General features: G+C 43.3%; 1 protein-coding gene across 3 annotated transcripts in view; it reads left to right on the forward strand.

Annotated features, from left to right (window-relative positions):
* The window catches only part of Gyc88E (Guanylyl cyclase at 88E), a 152,547-nt gene extending 132,760 nt beyond the window's left edge, over nt 1-19,787 (forward strand). For all 3 annotated transcript variants that reach the window (XM_071689584.1, XM_071689586.1, XM_071689587.1), the window contains 2 exons: nt 9,382-9,678; nt 15,687-19,787. In XM_071689584.1, the coding sequence (XP_071545685.1) occupies nt 9,382-9,678; nt 15,687-16,120 (731 nt within the window). In that variant the 3' untranslated portion in view covers nt 16,121-19,787. The remainder of the gene's footprint in view (nt 1-9,381; nt 9,679-15,686) is intronic.
* Nucleotides 19,788-20,798: the final 1,011 nt, after the last annotated feature.

Raw genomic sequence — 20,798 nt, forward strand, 5'->3', positions numbered from 1 at the left:
AAGGAAGGAAGGAAGGAAGGAAGGAAGGAAGGAAGGAAGGAAGGAAGGAAGGAAGAAAGAAAGAAAGGAAGGAAGGAAGGAAGGAAGGAAGAAAGGAAGGAAGGAAGGAAGGAAGGAGGGTGGGTGTTGGGTGGCCAAATGGAGCTTAACTCCCCACGAGGAGAGAGACATGGGACGGGTATATACACCGCCACAGACTTAGCGTCAAACGTGATCCGACTGGCGCGCTCTGGGGCCACCCCCTCCAGAGATCCGCTCAAGACCACAGTGGCCACGGTCAACGGGTGCACCCGGATTAACTGCTGCCGGGATTTCCTGGAACTGCCAAGAATCGAAGTGCGGTTCTCCGTAACCGTACAATTCATGTTGCACTGGGAACTGAAGTAGGCAAGCTGATCCTATTTGCTTTGTTTTTGTTTTTCTATCTAGTACAGTTAGGTTACTGGAGGGGGTTAAGAATATGGCGTATTGCTGTGGTGTTTCATGCGGGTGGGACTTCTTCATTCTATACGACTTCCTAACTTTTCGGAGGAAGCGATCCTTGAGAAGTAACCACTAAACTGCAGAACTACACTAGGAAGAGCGCCATAAACTTATTCTTCAATGAAGAGCGCCATAAACTTATTCTTCAATGAAGAGCGCCAAGAACTTATTCTTCAATGAAGAGCGCCAAGAACTTATTCTTCAATGAAGAGCGCCATAAACTTATTCTTCAATGAAGAGCGCCAAGAACTTATTCTTCAATGAAGAGCGCCATAAACTTATTCTTCAATGAAGAGCGCCATAAACTTATTCTTCAATGAAGAGCGCCAAGAACTTATTCTTCAATGAAGAGCGCCAAGAACTTATTCTTCAATGAAGAGCGCCATAAACTTATTCTTCAATGAAGAGCGCCATAAACTTATTCTTCAATGAAGAGCGCCAAGAACTTATTCTTCAATGAAGAGCGCCAAGAACTTATTCTTCTATGAAGAGCGCCAAGAACTTATTCTTCAATGAAGAGCGCCAAGAACTTATTCTTCAATGAAGAGCGCCAAGAACTTATTCTTCTATGAAGAGCGCCAAGAACTTATTCTTCAATGAAGAGCGCCAAGAACTTATTCTTCTATGAAGAGCGCCAAGAACTTATTCTTCAATGAAGAGCGCCAAGAACTTATTCTTCAATGAAGAGCGCCATAAACTTATTCTTCAATGAAGAGCGCCAAGAACTTATTCTTCAATGAAGAGCGCCAAGAACTTATTCTTCAATGAAGAGCGCCAAGAACTTATTCTTCAATGAAGAGCGCCAAGAACTTATTCTTCAATGAAGAGCGCCAAGAACTTATTCTTCAATGAAGAGCGCCAAGAACTTATTCTTCAATGAAGAGCGCCAAGAACTTATTCTTCAATGAAGAGCGCCAAGAACTTATTCTTCAATGAAGAGCGCCAAGAACTTATTCTTCAATGAAGAGCGCCAAGAACTTATTCTTCTATGAAGAGCGCCAAGAACTTATTCTTCTATGAAGAGCGCCAAGAACTTATTCTTCAATGAAGAGCGCCAAGAACTTATTCTTCAATGAAGAGCGCCAAGAACTTATTCTTCAATGAAGAGCGCCAAGAACTTATTCTTCAATGAAGAGCGCCATAAACTTATTCTTCTATGAAGAGCGCCAAGAACTTATTCTTCAATGAAGAGCGCCAAGAACTTATTCTTCAATGAAGAGCGCCATAAACTTATTCTTCTATGAAGAGCGCCATAAACTTATTCTTCTATGAAGAGCGCCAAGAACTTATTCTTCAATGAAGAGCGCCAAGAACTTACACATTAGAAGAGCGCCATAAATTTATTCTTCATGAAGAGCGCCGGTAATTTAATAACTTGTGGGTGTCCGTTTTCTGCATAGGGAAAATATGCCGACATCTTCCCCCTAATTAGGTCTGATGAAAATGTTTTTCCTCTAATTTTTTATTTCTACAGTGTAAAAGTGCGGACTTAACGTAATTAATGTAGTTTATATTTCTTTTCTTTCAAACTATTCGCCATTTCCCGCGTTAGCAAGGTAGCGTTAAGAACAGAGGACTGGGCCTCTGAGGGAATATCCTCACCTGGCCCCCTTCTCTGTTCCTTTTTTTGGAAAATTTAAAAAAGAAACAAGAGGGGAGGATTTCCAGCCCCCCCCGCTCCCTCCCCTTTTAGTCGCCTTCTACGACACGAAGGGAATACGTGGGAAGTATTCTTTCTCCCCTATATATATATATATATAGTTTTAAGGTACAGATGATATATGGAGCTGAGATCCAGTACAGTTCGTCGTAAATAAGGTCTTTAAGAAACAGACAAAGGAGAACGGGAAGTCACCATATATGAATAACATGGATCTGATATCCGACACACTTTCTCCTCATAAATCTCTTTCAGTGGCAGCAGGTGGTCGGTGAGGGTAGGTGGTCGGTGAGGGTAGGTGGTCGGTGTGGGTAGATGGTCTATGAGGATAGGTGGTTGGTGAGGGTAGGTGGTCGGTGTGGGTAGGTGGTCGGTGAGGGTAGGTGGTTGGTGTGGGTAGGTGGTCGGTGTGGGTAGGTGGTCGGTGTGGGTAGGTGGTCGGTGAGGGTAGATGGTCGGTGTGGGCAGGTGGTCTGTGAGGGTAGATGGTCGGTGTGGGCAGGTGGTTGGTGAGGGTAGGTGGTCGGTGTGGGTAGGTGGTCGTCGGTGAGGGAGGCACCATCCGTCTACGTACTGGGAGTGTTCAGTGACGACTGCACAGCACGCCAGAATTTTTAGTGGCTGTTGAGTTTCAATCCTTTGGCCCTGGTTCTTGTCTTTTACCACCTCTCCCCACACATGGGCTGCAGTCGTTCATGAAATATCCCACGACACCGTGACTAGCTTTTCCTGCGGTGAGCACTACCCGCTAGCCCTGCGTTTTACCAACGGTCACCTTTATGTAGCACGCAACTTAGAATGTGAAAAAAAGAGAGAGACAAAAAAAATCATATTAAATACGATCTGCTAAACTTGAAGATTTAATCACGTTAAGGTAATCGTCTCTCTGCGCGCGCTGCACCCGCCCGAGGCGTTGACGTACACTCGAGAGCGGCCATTAGGGCGTCACGGACAGCGGAGGCCCGGTGGAAGGGCATTCCCTTCCGGGGATCCTGGTTCCGAGAGATGTACAGAGGTAGTAGTCCTGCTCCTCACGGTGGTATGGAGTACCGCTCATATGCATATGGGAAGGAGGTGGGTGGCCCTTCCACCGCTTCATGAACCAGAGCGGTCATAAATTCTTCCGCCTCAAAGCATCACCTTTCCCCCAACCCACGCCTCTCTGTTCCCACGTGATACTAGTGCTGCGCGCTCCATATAATAAATTCATTTTGGCCACCACTGCTCTCGTGAGAGATGTCTACACGTACCTACCCTCCTGCCAGCAAGGCTTGGACACGTGACACGCGCCTGGCTGCTGCTTCCCAAAACTTCTGTGTGTGCGTGTGTGTGTGTGGACACCAACTATACGTGGACTGGACCTTAATCAATGACTTTGTCCCCTCGAAGAGCGAAGCTGAGGAACTCTCTTCCCTCTCGCATCTTTCCTACAACGAGAAGCTATATTCAACTTGCTCCTTCCTTCTCTTACCCTAATATTCTCGTCACCCGAGATGGATGGATGGATGGGGGCGGCGGCGAGGGGGGAAAAACAGAGAAAGATAACCCGAAACCTGGCTGGTTATTACGGTCAGTGGAGCGGCATTATACCATGTAATACGGGAGCCACTTAACACACGTCTCCCGGGGTGTCTGTTGGCAACCATGCCCGTTCGGGCAGTTATGTTGGAAGGCTCGGGGAAGTGAAGACTCACGTTGGCAGGACTGGTTAAGATATGACTTATGTTGGCAGGCTCGGTGAAGATGATGGTGGCAGGCCTCATGAAGGTATGACTTAATGTTGGCAGATCTGGTGTGGGTGGATCTGATATGTTGGTTGTACATGTTGGCAGATCTGGTGCTCATGTAGTTTACGCTAGTAGGCCAGGTGTTGGCAGGCGGAGTTGTCAGCAGTGGTGGTGTCTCAGTGGCTGAAGTGACTGAGGTCAAAGATCATGGTGGCAGGTGGCAGTGGTGGTGGTAGGTATTGTGGTGATCATGTGGTGGTAGGTATTGTGGTGATCATGAGGTGGTAGGTATTGTGGTGATCATGAGGTGGTAGGTATTGTGGTGATCATGAGGTGGTAGGTATTGTGGTGATCATGAGGTGGTAGGTATTGTGGTGATCATGAGGTGGTAGGTATTGTGGTGATCATGAGGTGGTAGGTATTGTGGTGATCATGAGGTGGTAGGCATGGTGGTGATCATGAGGTGGTAGGTATTGTGGTGATCATGAGGTGGTAGGTATTGTGGTGATCATGAGGTGGTAGGTATTGTGGTGATCATGAGGTGGTAGGTATTGTGGTGATCATGAGCTGGTAGGCATTGTGGTGATCATGAGGTGGTAGGTATTGTGGTGATCATGAGGTGATTGGTCTCGTAATGATCGTGCGCTGGAACGCCTCGAAATGATAATGAGGCGATAGACCTCGTAATGAGTGAGATGGCTTCATGGGGTAGTGAGGACCCAAGTTTTTGAGTATTCTGTAATTGACGTTAGTACCTACACCCTTCATTTCTAAGTCATGAGTCAGACACCCAGCCATGGTCGTCCCTCCCTCATAAAACCCCGTTTTACAGGGTAACACATGAGGTTAGGAATAACTTCCACCATGTGAAACCCGACCGTAAGCCCCTAGAGTTTCAGTAGAGAGAGAGAGAGAGAGAGAGAGAGAGAGAGAGAGAGAGAACTTCGGATGGAAGCCACTTATCCACAACACCCCCAGATATACCTTTGGCAGTGCTCACCGAAAACTGTAAGTTTAAGACAAAGTATACTCTTGTCTACAACATTACTACCTGTAATGAGTATACACTTGTCTACAACATTACTACTGGTAAAGCAATAAGTATACACTTGTCTACAACATTATTACTAGTAAAATAACAAGTATACACTTGTCTACAACATTACTATTGGTAAAGTAATGAGTATACACTTGTCTACAACATTACTATTGGTAAAGTAATGAGTATACACTTGTCTACAACATTACTATTGGTAAAGTAATGAGTATACACTTGTCTACAACATTACTATTGGTAAAGTAATGAGTATACACTTGTCTACAACATTACTACTGGTAAAGTAATAAGTATACACTTGCCTACGACATTACCAGTGGTAAAACAATATTAATATTCCCTCTCCATCCAGTGAAGAATCCAACTACAGAGAAAAAGAAAAAGATAAAATATCCCAAACTATTTTCCACTTTTGCGAAAGTTTTTCAATAACATATTGTCTCGCCTTCTGAATATTTCTGCTGTTTTGCATCTAATTTTCTTCTTACCTAAGACAGTGAGCAGTGTATAATCATTCTGCCCTTAATAAAGAGACAAGCAATCACACCTACCTCATAACCTAACCAAAGTGGTAGATAGTCAAACACGGCTTGATTACTCCGTAGATTGTACATTTTATGGTACTTCTACTACTGTTACAGCTGTTACTACTACTAGTATTGATAATATTATCATTATCATTACTATTTCGTTCCCATGTAGACTAGTGTGTCCCAGAGTTTGACAGTTACTAAACACATACGTTTAGGCCGGTATATCCACGCAAGCTTTACAGCTCATTGGTTAAATGCGACGGCAGAATCACCTTGGTGCCATTTGTCTGTCATGATTGTTGCATAAAGAACACAAAACAGTCATTCCTATCATCATCTAACTGCTACTTCCCAACATGATAATTATCGTGCTGGTCTATCGGCTATGATTACTAAAAATCACAATCTCTCTCTCTCTCTCTCTCTCTCTCTCTCTCTCTCTCTCTCTCTCTCTCTCTCTCTCTCTCTCAGTAAATAATAAACGAATTCACAGGCCAATTTCAACCACGGCTTTAACAGCCGAACAAACAAAGGAACGCTCTCAACCAACCACGAACGTCACCTAACAACCCAACAACGTCACCAACAAACAACCTAATCCCTCTAACAACATAAGTTGTTCCTAGTGTTCTATACAACATATGGGACGATCCCTGATGCGGGATGGCATCCCCAGACCTTGTGCGGGATGGCATCGCCCAGACCTTGCTACAGTATCCCTGGGACTCACATCCCCGGGATGAGACGGTATCCTTGACAAACCCTGGCTCTCGTAATGGCCCGTACTGTGGCGTGTACACTGTGATTTTTCTCTTTCTTCCCTCTTCACTTCTTCCTTCCTCCCTCCTCCTTCCTTCTCCCTCCTCTTTCCTTCTCCCTTCTCCTTCCTTCACCCTCCTCCTTCCTTCTTCCCTCCTCCTTCCTTCTTCCTCCCTCCTCCTTCCTTTTCCTACCTTCCTCCCTCCTCCTTCCTTCTCCCCTCCTCCTTCCTTCTCCCCTCCTCGTTCCTTCTTCCTCCTCGTTCCTTCTTCCCTCCTCGTTCCTTCCTCCCTCCTCTTTCCTTCTTCCTCCTCCTTCCTTCTCCCCTCCTCCTTCCTTCTTCCTCCTCCTTCCTTCTTCCCTCCTCTTTCCTTCCTTCTTCCCTCCTCCCCCAGTGGGGTGGCTCCCTGGGCCAGGGAGGATGGCGCCCCGGGTCAGATATGATCAATAACTATCTAGACAGTTGCTCCTGTTTCGAACGCCACCTTACATGAGCAGCACCCCGTCACCCTCATCCTTGCCACCTCCCATCCCTAACCCCTTCCCTTCACCCATCGCCGCCCCGCCCCACCATCCAATCATCGACCCTCCGCGTTACCACATTTGCGACGCGTCTAATCACCTTTATTCCGGCCACTTCCCCATTCCTGTTCCAAACCATCACCCTATCCTTCCCTGATCGCTTCCATCCCAGTCCCGCCCCATCACCTCTCATCCCCGCCCCGGGACCCTAACATCGCCCTGTTCCCTGCCTGGTCCCACTGCCATCATACGTATCCAGCCCCAGGATCTCGAACCCCACCCCATACCGGCCCCATGACCGCCATCCCGCCCCGCCCCGTCATCACTCCCCCTATGGCTGCGCCGCCCCTCCCGGGTCACTGGTGAAGAGCCAGTAACAAGACCCCCCCCCCTCCCTAACCACATTCCTCTCTTTTCTCACTTGTTAGTGATGACACGAGGCCAACTCCGCTACAGCGTCCTTGGCTTAATCCTCGTCCTTACCAATGACTACTGTGCAATGACCTGTGTCCCTGTACGGCATGATTTAGCCGCGGTCTTTCTCCACCTACACGCGAATATATACGTCCTTGTGAGAGGGAAGTGGTGGCGACAGCGAACGAGGAAGGCGACACCTCTGGCTGGCGACCCAACCCGAGCACCCATACACCCGCCAGCACACACCAGCCGCAACCCGCGCTGACCCCACATCCGCCTTAGTCCGAACCCGACCCAAGGTCTGGAATCCCTTGGACCAAGAGGCCGGAGGATACGCCCGGGTGGGCGAGCCGTGAGGGAACTACACAAGGAGGAATTATCAGGAGGGACACTGGACGTGAAAAATGTCAGCGATCATAGTTATAACGTCGGACAGAGGCTGGGGGCCTGGTGACGCCATGAGCTCATAATCTACACAACCAGTCAGGACGATAACTTTATATTCACGGCAAGTGTGGATGACCACCACAAGGATGCCGGCGGGTAATGTGAAACGACGTGATTAAGAGTAGAGATGCGTTCCTCGAGGTCACACAGAGGCCACAGGTCAGCTGGCAGGGGAGAGAGGGAGTTCTGAGCGTCGTCAGAAAGCGTCGCTGGCCGTCAACATGCTCTCACCACCGAAGGATCCCGTTCTGCCTCGCTCTCCTTCATCGCATTTAATCACTACATGATTAGCCTTCCCCAGGCTCCGTCAGTCTCTGTGGCTAGTCCTGCTAATTAGGTAGGGTTGACGAAGCTTTGTTTAGCACAACTTAATATCGGATGCCTTATCGGTGTCATTAACCCCGAAGTCGGTTCACTGAGGTCAACAAATGAAGTTCGGCTGTTAACGGTCCAGAACATTTCCTCCGGCCGAGACCTACTGTTGTCGTGTATACGTGAATGTCACACCAGGTGATTCATTACTGGGTTGAGAATGTATGACGCACGATGCGAAACTCGGTAAGCTACGCTAATCTTACTGTAATGATAGCAGACAGCAGCAGCAGCAGCACCCCCTCACCACCTGACGGGGAAGTTAGAAAGGTTTCGTGTGGCTCACAGTCAAGCTTATTGCCAAAATGTTTCCCACCGTCCCGTGGAGGAGATGTGAGGACTTCTAAATGAACGAAAAATCCCCTCCAGCAGGGGTGGTTCCCTTGCAGCGTTACTACGAGTCAAACGGCAGTGATGGCGGTCGTAACGGATGTTACTACCAAGCCGTTACCATAGTAGACGTTACTGTGATCTAAAGGGCAGACAAGGCGAGCACTGCTACAGTCATGGCCACACGAGATCTCTCTAATCGAATGATGTTTTCCGATGTAAACATCGTTGCCTCAGTCTGCGCAGGCCTAGCTAGAGGCATTACAGCATCAGTGTTACTATCCATCGTATTCCTCTCAGCCGTAGCGCGAGGGTGTTCTACACTATCAGTTTCACTATTTGTTCCACCGCCTTCGTCCACCTCCTACCCACACCGGTAGGATCTTGTCCATGGTGGGTTTGAACGCTGGCGAGAGGAGGGAAAAAATTCCACAATTTAATGTTCCTTGAAGCCGCCATCGCCAGTGGTAATGATGCCTCGTTTTCTTGCCACTTTCTTCCTCATTCCCGTTTTCCTTCAATCGCTCCTCCATTCAAACTTTCTTCGTTTTTTTCCTTTTAATGGTCTTAAATCATATTCCATGTGATCAAGAATATCATCATGTCATAATTATCAAAACAATTTTATATTCACTTATATATCCACACTAAACACCAACACATACGCAAAATAAACGCCCTTAGAGCATTTACTATTACGATCATTATACCACACTGGCACCAGCGCGATACCACACCCTCACATAACCACTTCGATGACCTTCGTAATGTACCCACCACTACAGACAGGCAGAAGTCATGGTGGGCTGGTCGCATGTGTCACTACCCGAACTGTTTTGTGTTTAGTCCATGAACACCACACAACCTTCCTCGTCCACAACTGGTATACAACTCTGGCACCGTCGTGGTCTAGACCGTGACCTGATCCTTGGGAGAGGGGGGGGGGGGTAGGTCAAGCGCTAGGTCACCATTCGCAAGAGTCGTACCTTCGTGGTCATACGGAGGTTGTGAGGCTGTGCGAGTTCTCACTATTGCGTGATGTCGTTGTTACTACATACTTTCCTCCCGGTACAGGGATCATGAAGACCTACTGGCTCTATTCGTGCGACGGTCGGCAGTCCATCAAGGGCCAGGTCTCCATGCCACAAAGCATCACGCCCAACATGGCCTCGGACCAGCGCCGGGGCTCCAACTACTCGCCCATCACCTTCCAGGACGTGGCCCGCAGGTCGTTAACCAACACGCCCACTCCCAGCTTTACCCAACCCACGGCCACTATCCCTGGCCCGGGCATGCCAGCTGCACCACCGGACCCGCTCACGCCCGTGCATCCGCCTCCAGAGATCGTCAAAGCCCAGGAGAGACCAAGAGGCAAGCACCAGTTCTCATACCTTTATATCATTATCATCATAATCATTATCATTGTTATTTATATCACCATAATCATTATTATTTCATCATTAGCATTATTTCTATCATTATCATAATCATTATAATTCATGTAATTATCATCATAATCATTATCATTTCTGTCATTATCATCATAATCATTATTATTTACATTTTCATCATAATCAATAATATTTCTATCATTATCATCATAATCATTATCATTTCTACCATTATCATAATAATCATTATTACTTATCATTATCAATCTACATCATCATAATCATTATTATCTATATCATCATCATAATCATTATCATTTATATCACCATAATGATTATCATTTCTGTTATTATTACTACGACATCGTTGTAAGATGATGAATGTGTCTCATAAAGACAGCATGATAGATCAACAGCTAGTCAGGTAGATAAATAAGACAACAAATACATAATCAGACAAAACTACATTATCTTTTTTTGTGTATTTTAGAATGAGTATATTTGTTTACATGTGTGCTTGAGTGTATAGGTCTGTTCTGTTCTTCTTGTGTGTATGGGAAAAAGATAAGGCTACCTAAACGTCTCCAATATAGTCAGGAGGTGGCTGCGAAAGGTGCCAACCCAGTAGATCCAACATCAGGTAGTCCAGTCAACAGAGGGAAACCTAACGGGATAATAAATTAATTCCTAGCTACTTTACTGAGCCAGACCCCTAACTGTGAGGATCAGCCTGTTTCCTAACAACTTCTCTATCCTGCTCAATCACTTTCCCATCACTTCTACGTTTTCTCCTTATGGTCTAATATATCATTATCAATGATATATTATTATAATTATCAAAACATTTTCCTAACCCTCTCATTCACACCATACCCGACCAAAACACCCAATAACGCCCTTAGAGCATACATTACACATTAATTAAAAAGTGGGTGACAGTTTGTGATGATGTAAGGTCATTTAATATGTATGATGCACTGGTGAGTCTGAGACATGGCAGAAGCGTGATGGTCTTGTATAGGAAGGTAAGAGTGACTCGACTTTTTGATGTTAGTATGATAGCAATCCTCTCGTAAATGTATCAATCTGGACGTGGTTAGACGTGACTATCTGGAGGGGGGGGTAGTCAGGCGTCCTCGCGTGTACTGTTCATACGAGTTGTGAGGTGTGCGAGTTTCATTACGGCATCGATTGGGTTACTGACATGTGCTTTCAGAGCGGTAGACATGATGGACCTAGTGCTCTATTTGAGAATGTGTGTAGAATCTAATAAGGCAGGTTCGATTGCCAATAGACTGGCAAGGCATATATAGAGTTGTAGGATCGCTCTGCGGAAGGAGAAATATACTTGCCAAGTGTTAAACAGGTTACGAGGATGAGCGCAGGTCGTTAGCGTAAGAGCAGCGAACCATGGTTTCAGCAACATGGCCTATCCTGGCCGGGATGCATGCCCACTGGTGTTTAATTTGTTATGGGGTTGCTCGGGCTCAGAGATCAGATCCAAAGCAGGAGAAGTCAAGAGGCAAGCTCGGTTCATACTTAGACTTGATTGATGTCATTTGTTCGATTGTAACTATATTCCATTAATAATCATAATGTGATCTGAGTTTGTTCATATGTTGAAATATAATTAAGTAAATGTAATACAGCAATTATTAGGTACATAGGGTATATCAAGTCATATTTCAGTATATGAGTAATATACTGTGAGTATAAGTTTTTATATTCTGATGGCATTTCATCGATAACATTATCATACGAAGTTCATAGTGGGACGAAATTATTGACTTATAATAATTAAGTGAATAATCATTATATCTACATCAATCATAATATTCTTTTTAAGATAGTGATTCAATTTGTTGTTGTTCTAGGCATGTTGGTTGAAGATGATGACGAGGGTATAAGAGCATGATAGATCAACAGTATTGAGGACAATGTAGTGGAGAATATTGATATCAAGTACAAAAAGCATTAGATTTTTGTGGAAATTAAAGAATGAGTATATTATGAGCAGGTAGAGGTGTTTTGAAATGGTTTGTTCACTGTGGGAATGAGGAAGAAGAATTGACAGAAGTCGTCCATATAGTGCAGGGGAGGCTGGCGAAAGGGGCCAACCCAGTAGATCCAAAAGGTGGAGTCAAAAATTGGTGGAATCTATAGCTGATAGAGTAATTCGCGTACAGGAGGCCCAGACCCTAGAGTGATTGGTCAGCTTGATCCCAATAACTGAGGTCAGTACTTGATCAGCTGGAAGTCTGTAACCATGAAAGCAGTGAGTGTTTTGCGGTGTGGACGGTGTATGCAGTGTATGGGGGGGGGGTGGCACCTTCGTTACATGCTCTACCTCGCAACGCGGGAGACTGGCAGTTAAAAAAAATAAAAAAAAAAATATTATATATTATATATTATTTTAATATATAATAATATATTATATATATATATATATATATATATATATATATATATATATATATATATATAACTTAATATGTATATTTCAACCTTACATATGTGACACTATCGGGCTTCCACAACACTAATGTAATTCCAGTTTATTACCAATATCCTCCTCGGTTACCAGTCTATGCAGGATGACCCTTTGACCCTAGACTCATTGGTCGTATGATGCACGTGCCTCCTCTGACCTCCGAGGGAACGTGGGAGGAGATGAGCGCCACACAGAACGGAGCTGTCAAGTTTTATCTCTGCCTCTGTATGAGATGCTCAGTCATTTGTTTAACACTGTATTGACCATTTCCCAAAGAAAATTTTTTGCCATATATATATATATATATATATATATATATATATATATATATATATATATATATATATATATATATATACACAGTATATAGTGGGTCATTATCAGTGTCGAAAATCTGAATGCTACTCAGTTTCGCGAACCTAACATCAAAAGTGAATTTTTTAAATCAGGTTCATATTACCCACGTCTTTACTCAATCTCTGTAATTACCCCACATTTTTTCCACCCATACTCGAGGTCAAATAAGTTTTGGTAAACATAACAAAAAAAATTCAGACGCTAAGTCAAGTAAGTTTAGGTAAACTTGTATCAAAAATAATGCGCGAAGTCGAATAAGTGTTGAAAAACTAGTAATAGAAAAAATAATACGCGAGATCAAATAGGTTTTGATAAACTTGTCATCAGAGATCTAATGCTGGCGTTCAAGTGGGACTCAAGAGGAAGCAAGAGTGGGCTACACTTTCCTTCACTCCGTGTCTAGCTAGGCTGTCGATCTCCTATGGGGCTAGGGGTGACGAGCGCCGGAAACAGCGGAGCATTGGCGGACCGTTGTGTTCAGGGTCGTTTACCTTCTTAATCCTTGGCTTAGTTCTCCTCTTCTGTGGTATCTTTGCAGAGCCAGTGGTCCCTATACCAGTGCCGGTAGAGTAATAGCCACACGACAGGTAAGGGAAGCAAGGAGGTGGTGGTGCAGTCAAGCCTAGTCATAACAAATTACCCGCTACGATTTCTTGGTAACCAGCTTCATTGACACTTGCGATGAAGTCTAACATCGTATGGTGAACTCTCATGACAGTCTCCCAGAAGCAGACACAGTATATTTCATAAAACACATACGATGTTCCACTTTGTCAACGGTGAAGAGTAACAGCACAGGCCGTAAATTAGCATTTTTCAAATGAAATATCTTGGTGCCACCCACACCTTTCTCCCTCACTTATCCTCCTTGCCCTCACCGCAACCCATTGGCTTACTCAACATGGATCACTCACTGCCATTGTACTATACAGTGATTATGTCTCACTTTATTAACTGACTCGGTTGTTCTCATCCATCCTCTTCCATTCAAAAGTTTTCTCACTTAGCAATATATGGCAACTACGCATGTTAGTTGCCACCAGCTATTCATTCAGTTACAACTTCCTTATTTCACCCATATCACTCTATCGTCACTCCTCCTGTTCTCTCACCTCCCCATCCCAAGCCTGTGCCCCCATCATGCATGGGACTCTCTCCTCACCATGTACAAACAGCACCATAGTATAAGCGACCCGGCGTTTATATAAAGTCTCCACATTTCCCTGTACATAAATGTTCATAGCCCCACCACTCGTTTTGCAGCTATTCTCAATTTGAAATTCCTGTGCATTATGAGACAGTAACCTGAATCACACAGACATTATGCATCAGTCTGGTCGTCAGTTGAATATTAACCCCCACAGCATGATGACACTACTCATGAGCAAGCCGCACATCCTTAAGCACCATAGCCTTTACTATAAGCCTGGCCCATACGGGAAGTAAAAAGCCACATCCTAGCTAGGGTCGTACCATCGTGCTCAAAGGTCGTACCGTCATGCTCAAGGGTCACAACGCCGTGCTCCTAGGATTACCTAAATAGACATGTAACTCACTGGTAAACTACCTTAACTCAATCTGAAACTTACCATTAATATGAGGTAGAAATCTTTCCTCTTCCCTTACCTCTACTGTTTGCTGTTCCCAGCCGTGGTTATTGCTGGATCAGTTGTTCAGATACTGTTTGTTCTTTCAAGTTTCTGTTGGCACTGTTGCAGATTCGAAGTTTGTTGCTCCCAGTTATGGTACTGTTGGAGAGTCTATTACCGTGGCAGCGAACTGTAAATAAGCAGTTAAGTTTAACAATCAGATCAGGGATTAGACGCCCACACAAAGGGAGTGGAAGGTCATGTTTTGCTTTCCTGAGAGGATGAAGTGTACAGCTTCATTTACATGGTTTCTTGTCTTCATTGTTACCTACACACACACACACACACACACACACACACACACACACACACACGGAAGACAGCAACGAAGACAACACCAAAATTTAGAGATCCTAGTTACATGGAAAGGTCAGAGGCTTTAAATGTACCCACCTTGGAACAAAGAAGAGTGAAGGGTAACATGGTCACAACCTTAAAGTTAGTGCAAGAAATGAATGATCTACAAAGTGAACAGCTCTTCGAAAGATGTAGTGATACAGCAATTAAACAAAACTGAAATTTAAGTAGGAAACTTGCCAAAAAAAAAAAAGATATGATGAAATACTTTTATAGTACAAGAGATATGGATGGATGGAATACGATGACTAAGGACATGGTTAATGCTCACAAGTTGCGCGAAAGTAATGACTAAGATGGATCTCTACCCAACCTTGACAACTGTTTCCTTCAGTCTCTCTCTCTCTCTCTCTCTCTCTCTCTCTCCTTCCCCGACCTTGACATAATCGGCTAAGTCTCTCCTCCTTTCCCTACCCACCAATCGAAAGATGGTTAAAATCAGTAGTAACATCACCCTAAACATAGATCTAAATGTCGCTTCAATTCCAGAACATGTCAATTCATCCATACAATCGCCTAAACATTCCTAACATTACCATATCCTACACTCTATACCAAACGCCACTCACAATATTCACAAAAATCAGCTTAAAATTAATTCTGTTGTGAACAGCTATTACATACCTACCTCATATATTGTGGGTGGCCTTTCCACCACTTCATGAACCAGAGCGGAATCATAATTCTTCTGCCTTAAGCATCACCTTTTCCCAACCCACGCATATCTGTTCCCCATGATACTGCTGCCCGCTCCATGTAATAAATTCATTTTGGCCACTGCTCTCGTGAGAGATGTCTACACGTACCCCCCGCCAGCAAGGCTTGGACACGTGACACGCGCCTGGCTGCTGGTTCCCATAGCTCCTGTGTGGACACCAAGTACACGAGGACTGACTTTTATAAATGACCTTATCCCCTCGAACAGTGAAGCTGAGGAACTCTCTTCCCTCTTTTATCTTTCCATCTTCCTATAACCGTTCTACTTTTAAGATTCAGATCCACAAACAACTGAGGAACTCCATATTTCTTATTCTGTTCTGTCTTGCCCCATTCTCGCTCGAGATGGTAATGACTGTGGCATGTGTACCCTCCCTAAGCGGGTGTGTTCGTGTAATGACTGCCTCGCACCCGCAGGTCGCACCTACTCCAACGTGGGTTTTTCCACCTCGACGCTGCCGACGATGGAGAACTCCTCGCGACCTTTGCAGACGGAAGACACGGCCCGCCAGCGACACTATAACCAGGAGTTGATGGAGCGTGTCCGCAGCACCATCCACGAGAAGCCCTCCGCCAACCGTTACAAAAATTCAAACTCGTTCGCGAACCACAACTCGGGGCCGCAGCATGCGACGCAGCTGCCAGACGTCCTCATCGACAACCACTACGCCAAGGACCCCGACGCCCAACTCCAGATGAAGGTGGGCGCCGTCATGGCCTTGGACGGGAAAATAAACGCAATGTCCCTAGGTGAGAGGGTGGACAGGGGCACGTCTCCTATAGTGGCCCACACGCACACGGGTTACAACAGTAGGAGTAGAATACAAAGTCACACCTGCGTCCTCCTCTAACACCGATCGACGATATATTCTCCATTTATACACTTGTAGCTGATATGTCGTAAAGCACACCTGTATATATATATATATATATATATATATATATATATATATATATATATATATATATATATACGCGGCCACTTGAGGCAGGAGAATGTTTTAAGAGCAGCATCAAAAGGACCTGTTCACCGGCCCAGCGTGTTCAATGTCACTTGCGTCAGTCTTTGTATCACTTGTAGACCCAAGCTTGAAAATCTGCAGCTCAGCCATTAGGACAGGGCTTCGTGTGCTAGATGAGCTGTTTGTAATGCACGTGATTAGTCTTTACAGCATGTTAACTGCAAACAATAATAACAGTTGTAAGTAACGAATTAACAATACTGTTATTCTAGTAATGAAATATTGCTATTTTGGTTATTTACCATCAATGAGAGAGACTCATGTGACTGAGTTGTAAATACGTATATAACGTCTCATAAAATACCTCCATACTGTCTTAACTATATTGTATCTCAGAAAGCAAGTATATGATGTGTGTGTGTGTGTGTGTGTGTGTGTGTGTGTGTGTGTGTGTGTGTATCATCGCTGTAGAGGCAACAAGAAAAGTATTCACAGGCAGGCTTAGATATGCGCCAAATATACATGTACAAAGTTACAACTGATTTATTCAACAATATATGTATCTTATTTTAGGAAACTTATTTTAGGCATAAGCCATAACGAAATGTTCTATAGAAATGAAAAGACAACCTGTATCATTATTCCCCGTGAAGATCTTAAGTGTTGTAAGTATACAAAACTGTCTTTGTTGTAGCCGCCATGAATACATAAATGTGGCACCCGTGTTCATAATTTTAGTTCTTGTGACTGACGGTCATTTAATTTATTCTATATTGTGCTGTGAAGACTTAGGAGTAGCAGCACAGAGACCTGGTTGACCCAGGCCACTACTAGTTTTCTCTGCGGATGAATTCATATATGAAGTCTATGCATGATTTTTTTTTTTTTTTTTGCTTAATGTACGACTAATGTATATTTACAACATATATAGAATAAAAGAACCTTATTTATTTCATCTGTGTTTGGCGTAATTTGTGAGATGATAACATAAAGAATTCACTTAGGTATTAATTATAAGTCTTAACCATATAATCCTAATTTTGTAAGAATATCTGTAGGAATTAAGCATCACTAAATTTTTCCAAAGTCAGTTCAGATTTTCCCCCAAGACAGGCAATTTTCAATGTACCATGAGCATCTTTATGTTTCTGTGAATCTACGAAATCTCTTGATACAGGGAAAGACTATTCAACTTCTTAACAATTTTCTTATATAGTGTTAAAATACCGCATGATGCGGAAGAAGAGAGATCTGCCTGCCAAGTGTCTCTCACATTTTTCAAAAGAATCATTCGTAGTGGATGTAAACAAATATTAAGCACCACACTGTACATAAGAATTATATTCTTGTAGTTATACGTGTCTCTCATAGGTTAGGCTGCTGCTGTGTAGAACTGGTATTCTACTTCTGTGACATAAATCACACGTGCCTCATATAAGGCGGCGCACGCTGCTAACCCTGCTTAATATCCTAGCCTATCCTCGCTCCTTCTCCCTCTATCTGGGGCCAGTTAACTTTTCCCAATCCTTTTCCCTCTGTTGGGCACCTGTCAGCCTCTTCCTAGCTCACGTTTTTCGCCCCTGATTTCTTACCGAATACTCTATTGAGCTAAAACCTTGCACTTCAATCTGTTAAGCCATGCCAATGAATACAGCCTCGCTTAACCCTTGTTTAACTTGCCACCACCGTCCTACGCCCTAAGAACCCAAAGCAGCATTTTTCTTTTCTCTCACTGTTCCACGCTATCCTCTTTCAGTCCCTCCAGAGTCCAACTAGCCAAATCTTCTCGCTCTGCTATAGCCTCAATGATTTAATGCGTTCTGCATTGTTCATTACCTAATGCGCCGAGAAGCGATCCGCGTGTGGATGATTTCTGCAGGAAGGGGATGTATAATTGTTTCCATGAACTTATATTTTTCACTCAATTTGTGTTTGTGAAAAAACAAAAAACTAATGCAGCAAGAAAGGATTGCAATTTCGCTCCTGGAATTGGTGTAATATCCTCTTTAACCGGATTCCCTGACACCAGTTTTCTTTGATGTACAGCATAGATATGTTCTAAAGACATTTACATACGCTTCATTACCTCATTTGGAAGTTGTGCAGACGGCTCGCAACCGATTACCTTTGTAAATAGCTGATAGCACGCCCCTGCTTGATGCTCCTCTCGAGTATCTTGGTTGTGGTGCAGCAACTCTTCTCTCAAGCTAGTTTTGATATCTATTCCTTCATTCATATATCACGTAATTATATGTATATCAAATTCAGCACAATTACGACTGGGAAGCTGACATACTGTGGCCCGTTTGGTTTATATAAGGATCAGGAGAAATCAGTGCCTGGTAACCGAAAAGAATATGACTAAATGACCAAGAGACGATAGATTTCCCTTTGACTGGGACGTAACAGTCCATCCTAACCTCATTCGTTTACGAACATGGGCGCGTTGCTCTATCATAGATCCAAATGGCATTTGATCATAGAAATTCATTCGTGTCACTCACACACCTGACACCTTTTGCATTATGCTTTCATGAAGAAAAAAAATCCTTTCTGAAAGAATATATGTACACGTCAGAAAAAAGGAAATATTAAGCTATGGTCATTGAATTGTTTGAAGGTAATTTGTCCACGAGTTATAAACATGGTTTCGGTCAACCAGAAAGAGGTTTCTTTCAGGTGTTAACAAATACATCGACACGGGAATATTGCGTGTCCCAAGACCTTCTTTTAGGTCTGAGTTGGACCTAACTCAGTACCGCCCTCAAGGATCGCTGCGGTGAACAATGGGAAAAGAACTCCGAATAATGTCAATGTATGCACAAACTATGCGGGAACAGCAACTACGACACCCAAGTTAACCTGAATGTTGTTAACTCTGAGCACATCTGTGCTTCCTGGGCCAGTGTTCTGCCTTGAGAACTGAGCGGGTCACTGTTGCCAGAAAGTCGTGTCGCTTACGGTGGACCCGCGTGGTGTAGGTTTAACCCTCCCAGAGCGATGTAGGGTTTCCTTCAAGCCTCTGAAGCCTACTACCTCTAGCACTCTTCATCTATAAAACCATAAGTAAAATTCATAGTTTTTACAAGTTTAACAAAAGCGTGTAGCACACCTAGATTTAATCCTTGTATATCGTCTTGTGAGAAGTTATGAGTAGGCATAATCTTATTCTGTATACTTAAATATGTATAAATTTCCCAGTTTGCTTTGATGTTGGATTCAACGGCAGATGAAACCGAACAAATGCCAATCCTCTTTTCATCTTTTTGATAATGCTTTGATCTTTAGAGATAAAAGAGAACAAAGTACAATAACACTATAAACCAACGAATATTTTCTCAAATTTTATCCTTGGCCTATTTTCATTATAAACTTATTCATTCTAGAAATGTGATAAGATTATCCTAGACTGTATAAATGAGCCATATATGTATATATATATATATATATATATATATATATATATATATATATATATATATATATATATTCAGCAGTGCAATACACAAGGCCCCACTGTACCAAAGCTGATGTGATAGATGGTAGCTGAATAAATATTACCTCTAATTGTACCTATTATTACCTTTCCTAGTGAATCAAGAGAGAAAACATAACTCATTTATGGTAGGTTACGTTACTTTTTGGCTGAAGTTAGCAAGCGAAACACGCAGTCCATGAATTATCGTTAACACACCTAACTAACACTTTAATGAAATGGCTAATTTTGGTCGAGCTAAGTAAGATTTATTCTTGAAAGTTACAGTATTGTATATTGTAACGCTATCACTATACACACACACACACACACACACACACACACATATATATATATATATATATATATATATATATATATATATATATATATATATATATATATATATATATATATATATATGCTGGTGTATTATTCGGATAGAATTGCAACTAGATGTTTAATATTTCCATACTTCCTACAGGAGGTGAAATTAACTTCCATATGAAAAAATAAAAGACTGTCTCCCGATATCCCCACTTGCGGTAGGTACTGTTCCAATAACGAAAGTAACACCATTTTTCTCTCAACGATTTCTTTCGCCGTTCACATAAATCAGAGACTATGCTGGGTACATCTATCCTATAACGTGTTTCATATAGCTAGGCTAACTAGCATGAACTACCTGCTGCTTTATATGGTTATGATTCCAATGGCTTTGCCTTTTCCATCCTGAATGATAGCTGAAAATCACACGTCTGGTCTGAGAAATCTTCCACGTTCGGGATTCGGTGAGCTTTGGTATCAACGTGGCAAGAGCCAGATGGACAAAGGCATAAAAAAAATTATTGCAGACATGTAACGTTTCTTCTAAAGTAGAAACAATCTACTCTGGAGGCACGTCACTTTCTAAACTGGAAGGTTTTGTTCCTAGCACCTAAAGGCTTCCAGATACGCATTCATAAATACTTTCACGAGGGAAATAATAGCATTCTACGAGGGGTTAATATACAATGTAACGCCGAGAGGGGCCCACACTCTACATATTATTCATAATTAATCTAAAGGTATTTAGGGCAACCCAGATCACCC

This window comes from Panulirus ornatus, chromosome 47 (genome assembly GCF_036320965.1).
Source record: "Panulirus ornatus isolate Po-2019 chromosome 47, ASM3632096v1, whole genome shotgun sequence".
In the NCBI taxonomy this organism is placed as follows: Eukaryota; Metazoa; Arthropoda; class Malacostraca; order Decapoda; family Palinuridae; genus Panulirus; species Panulirus ornatus.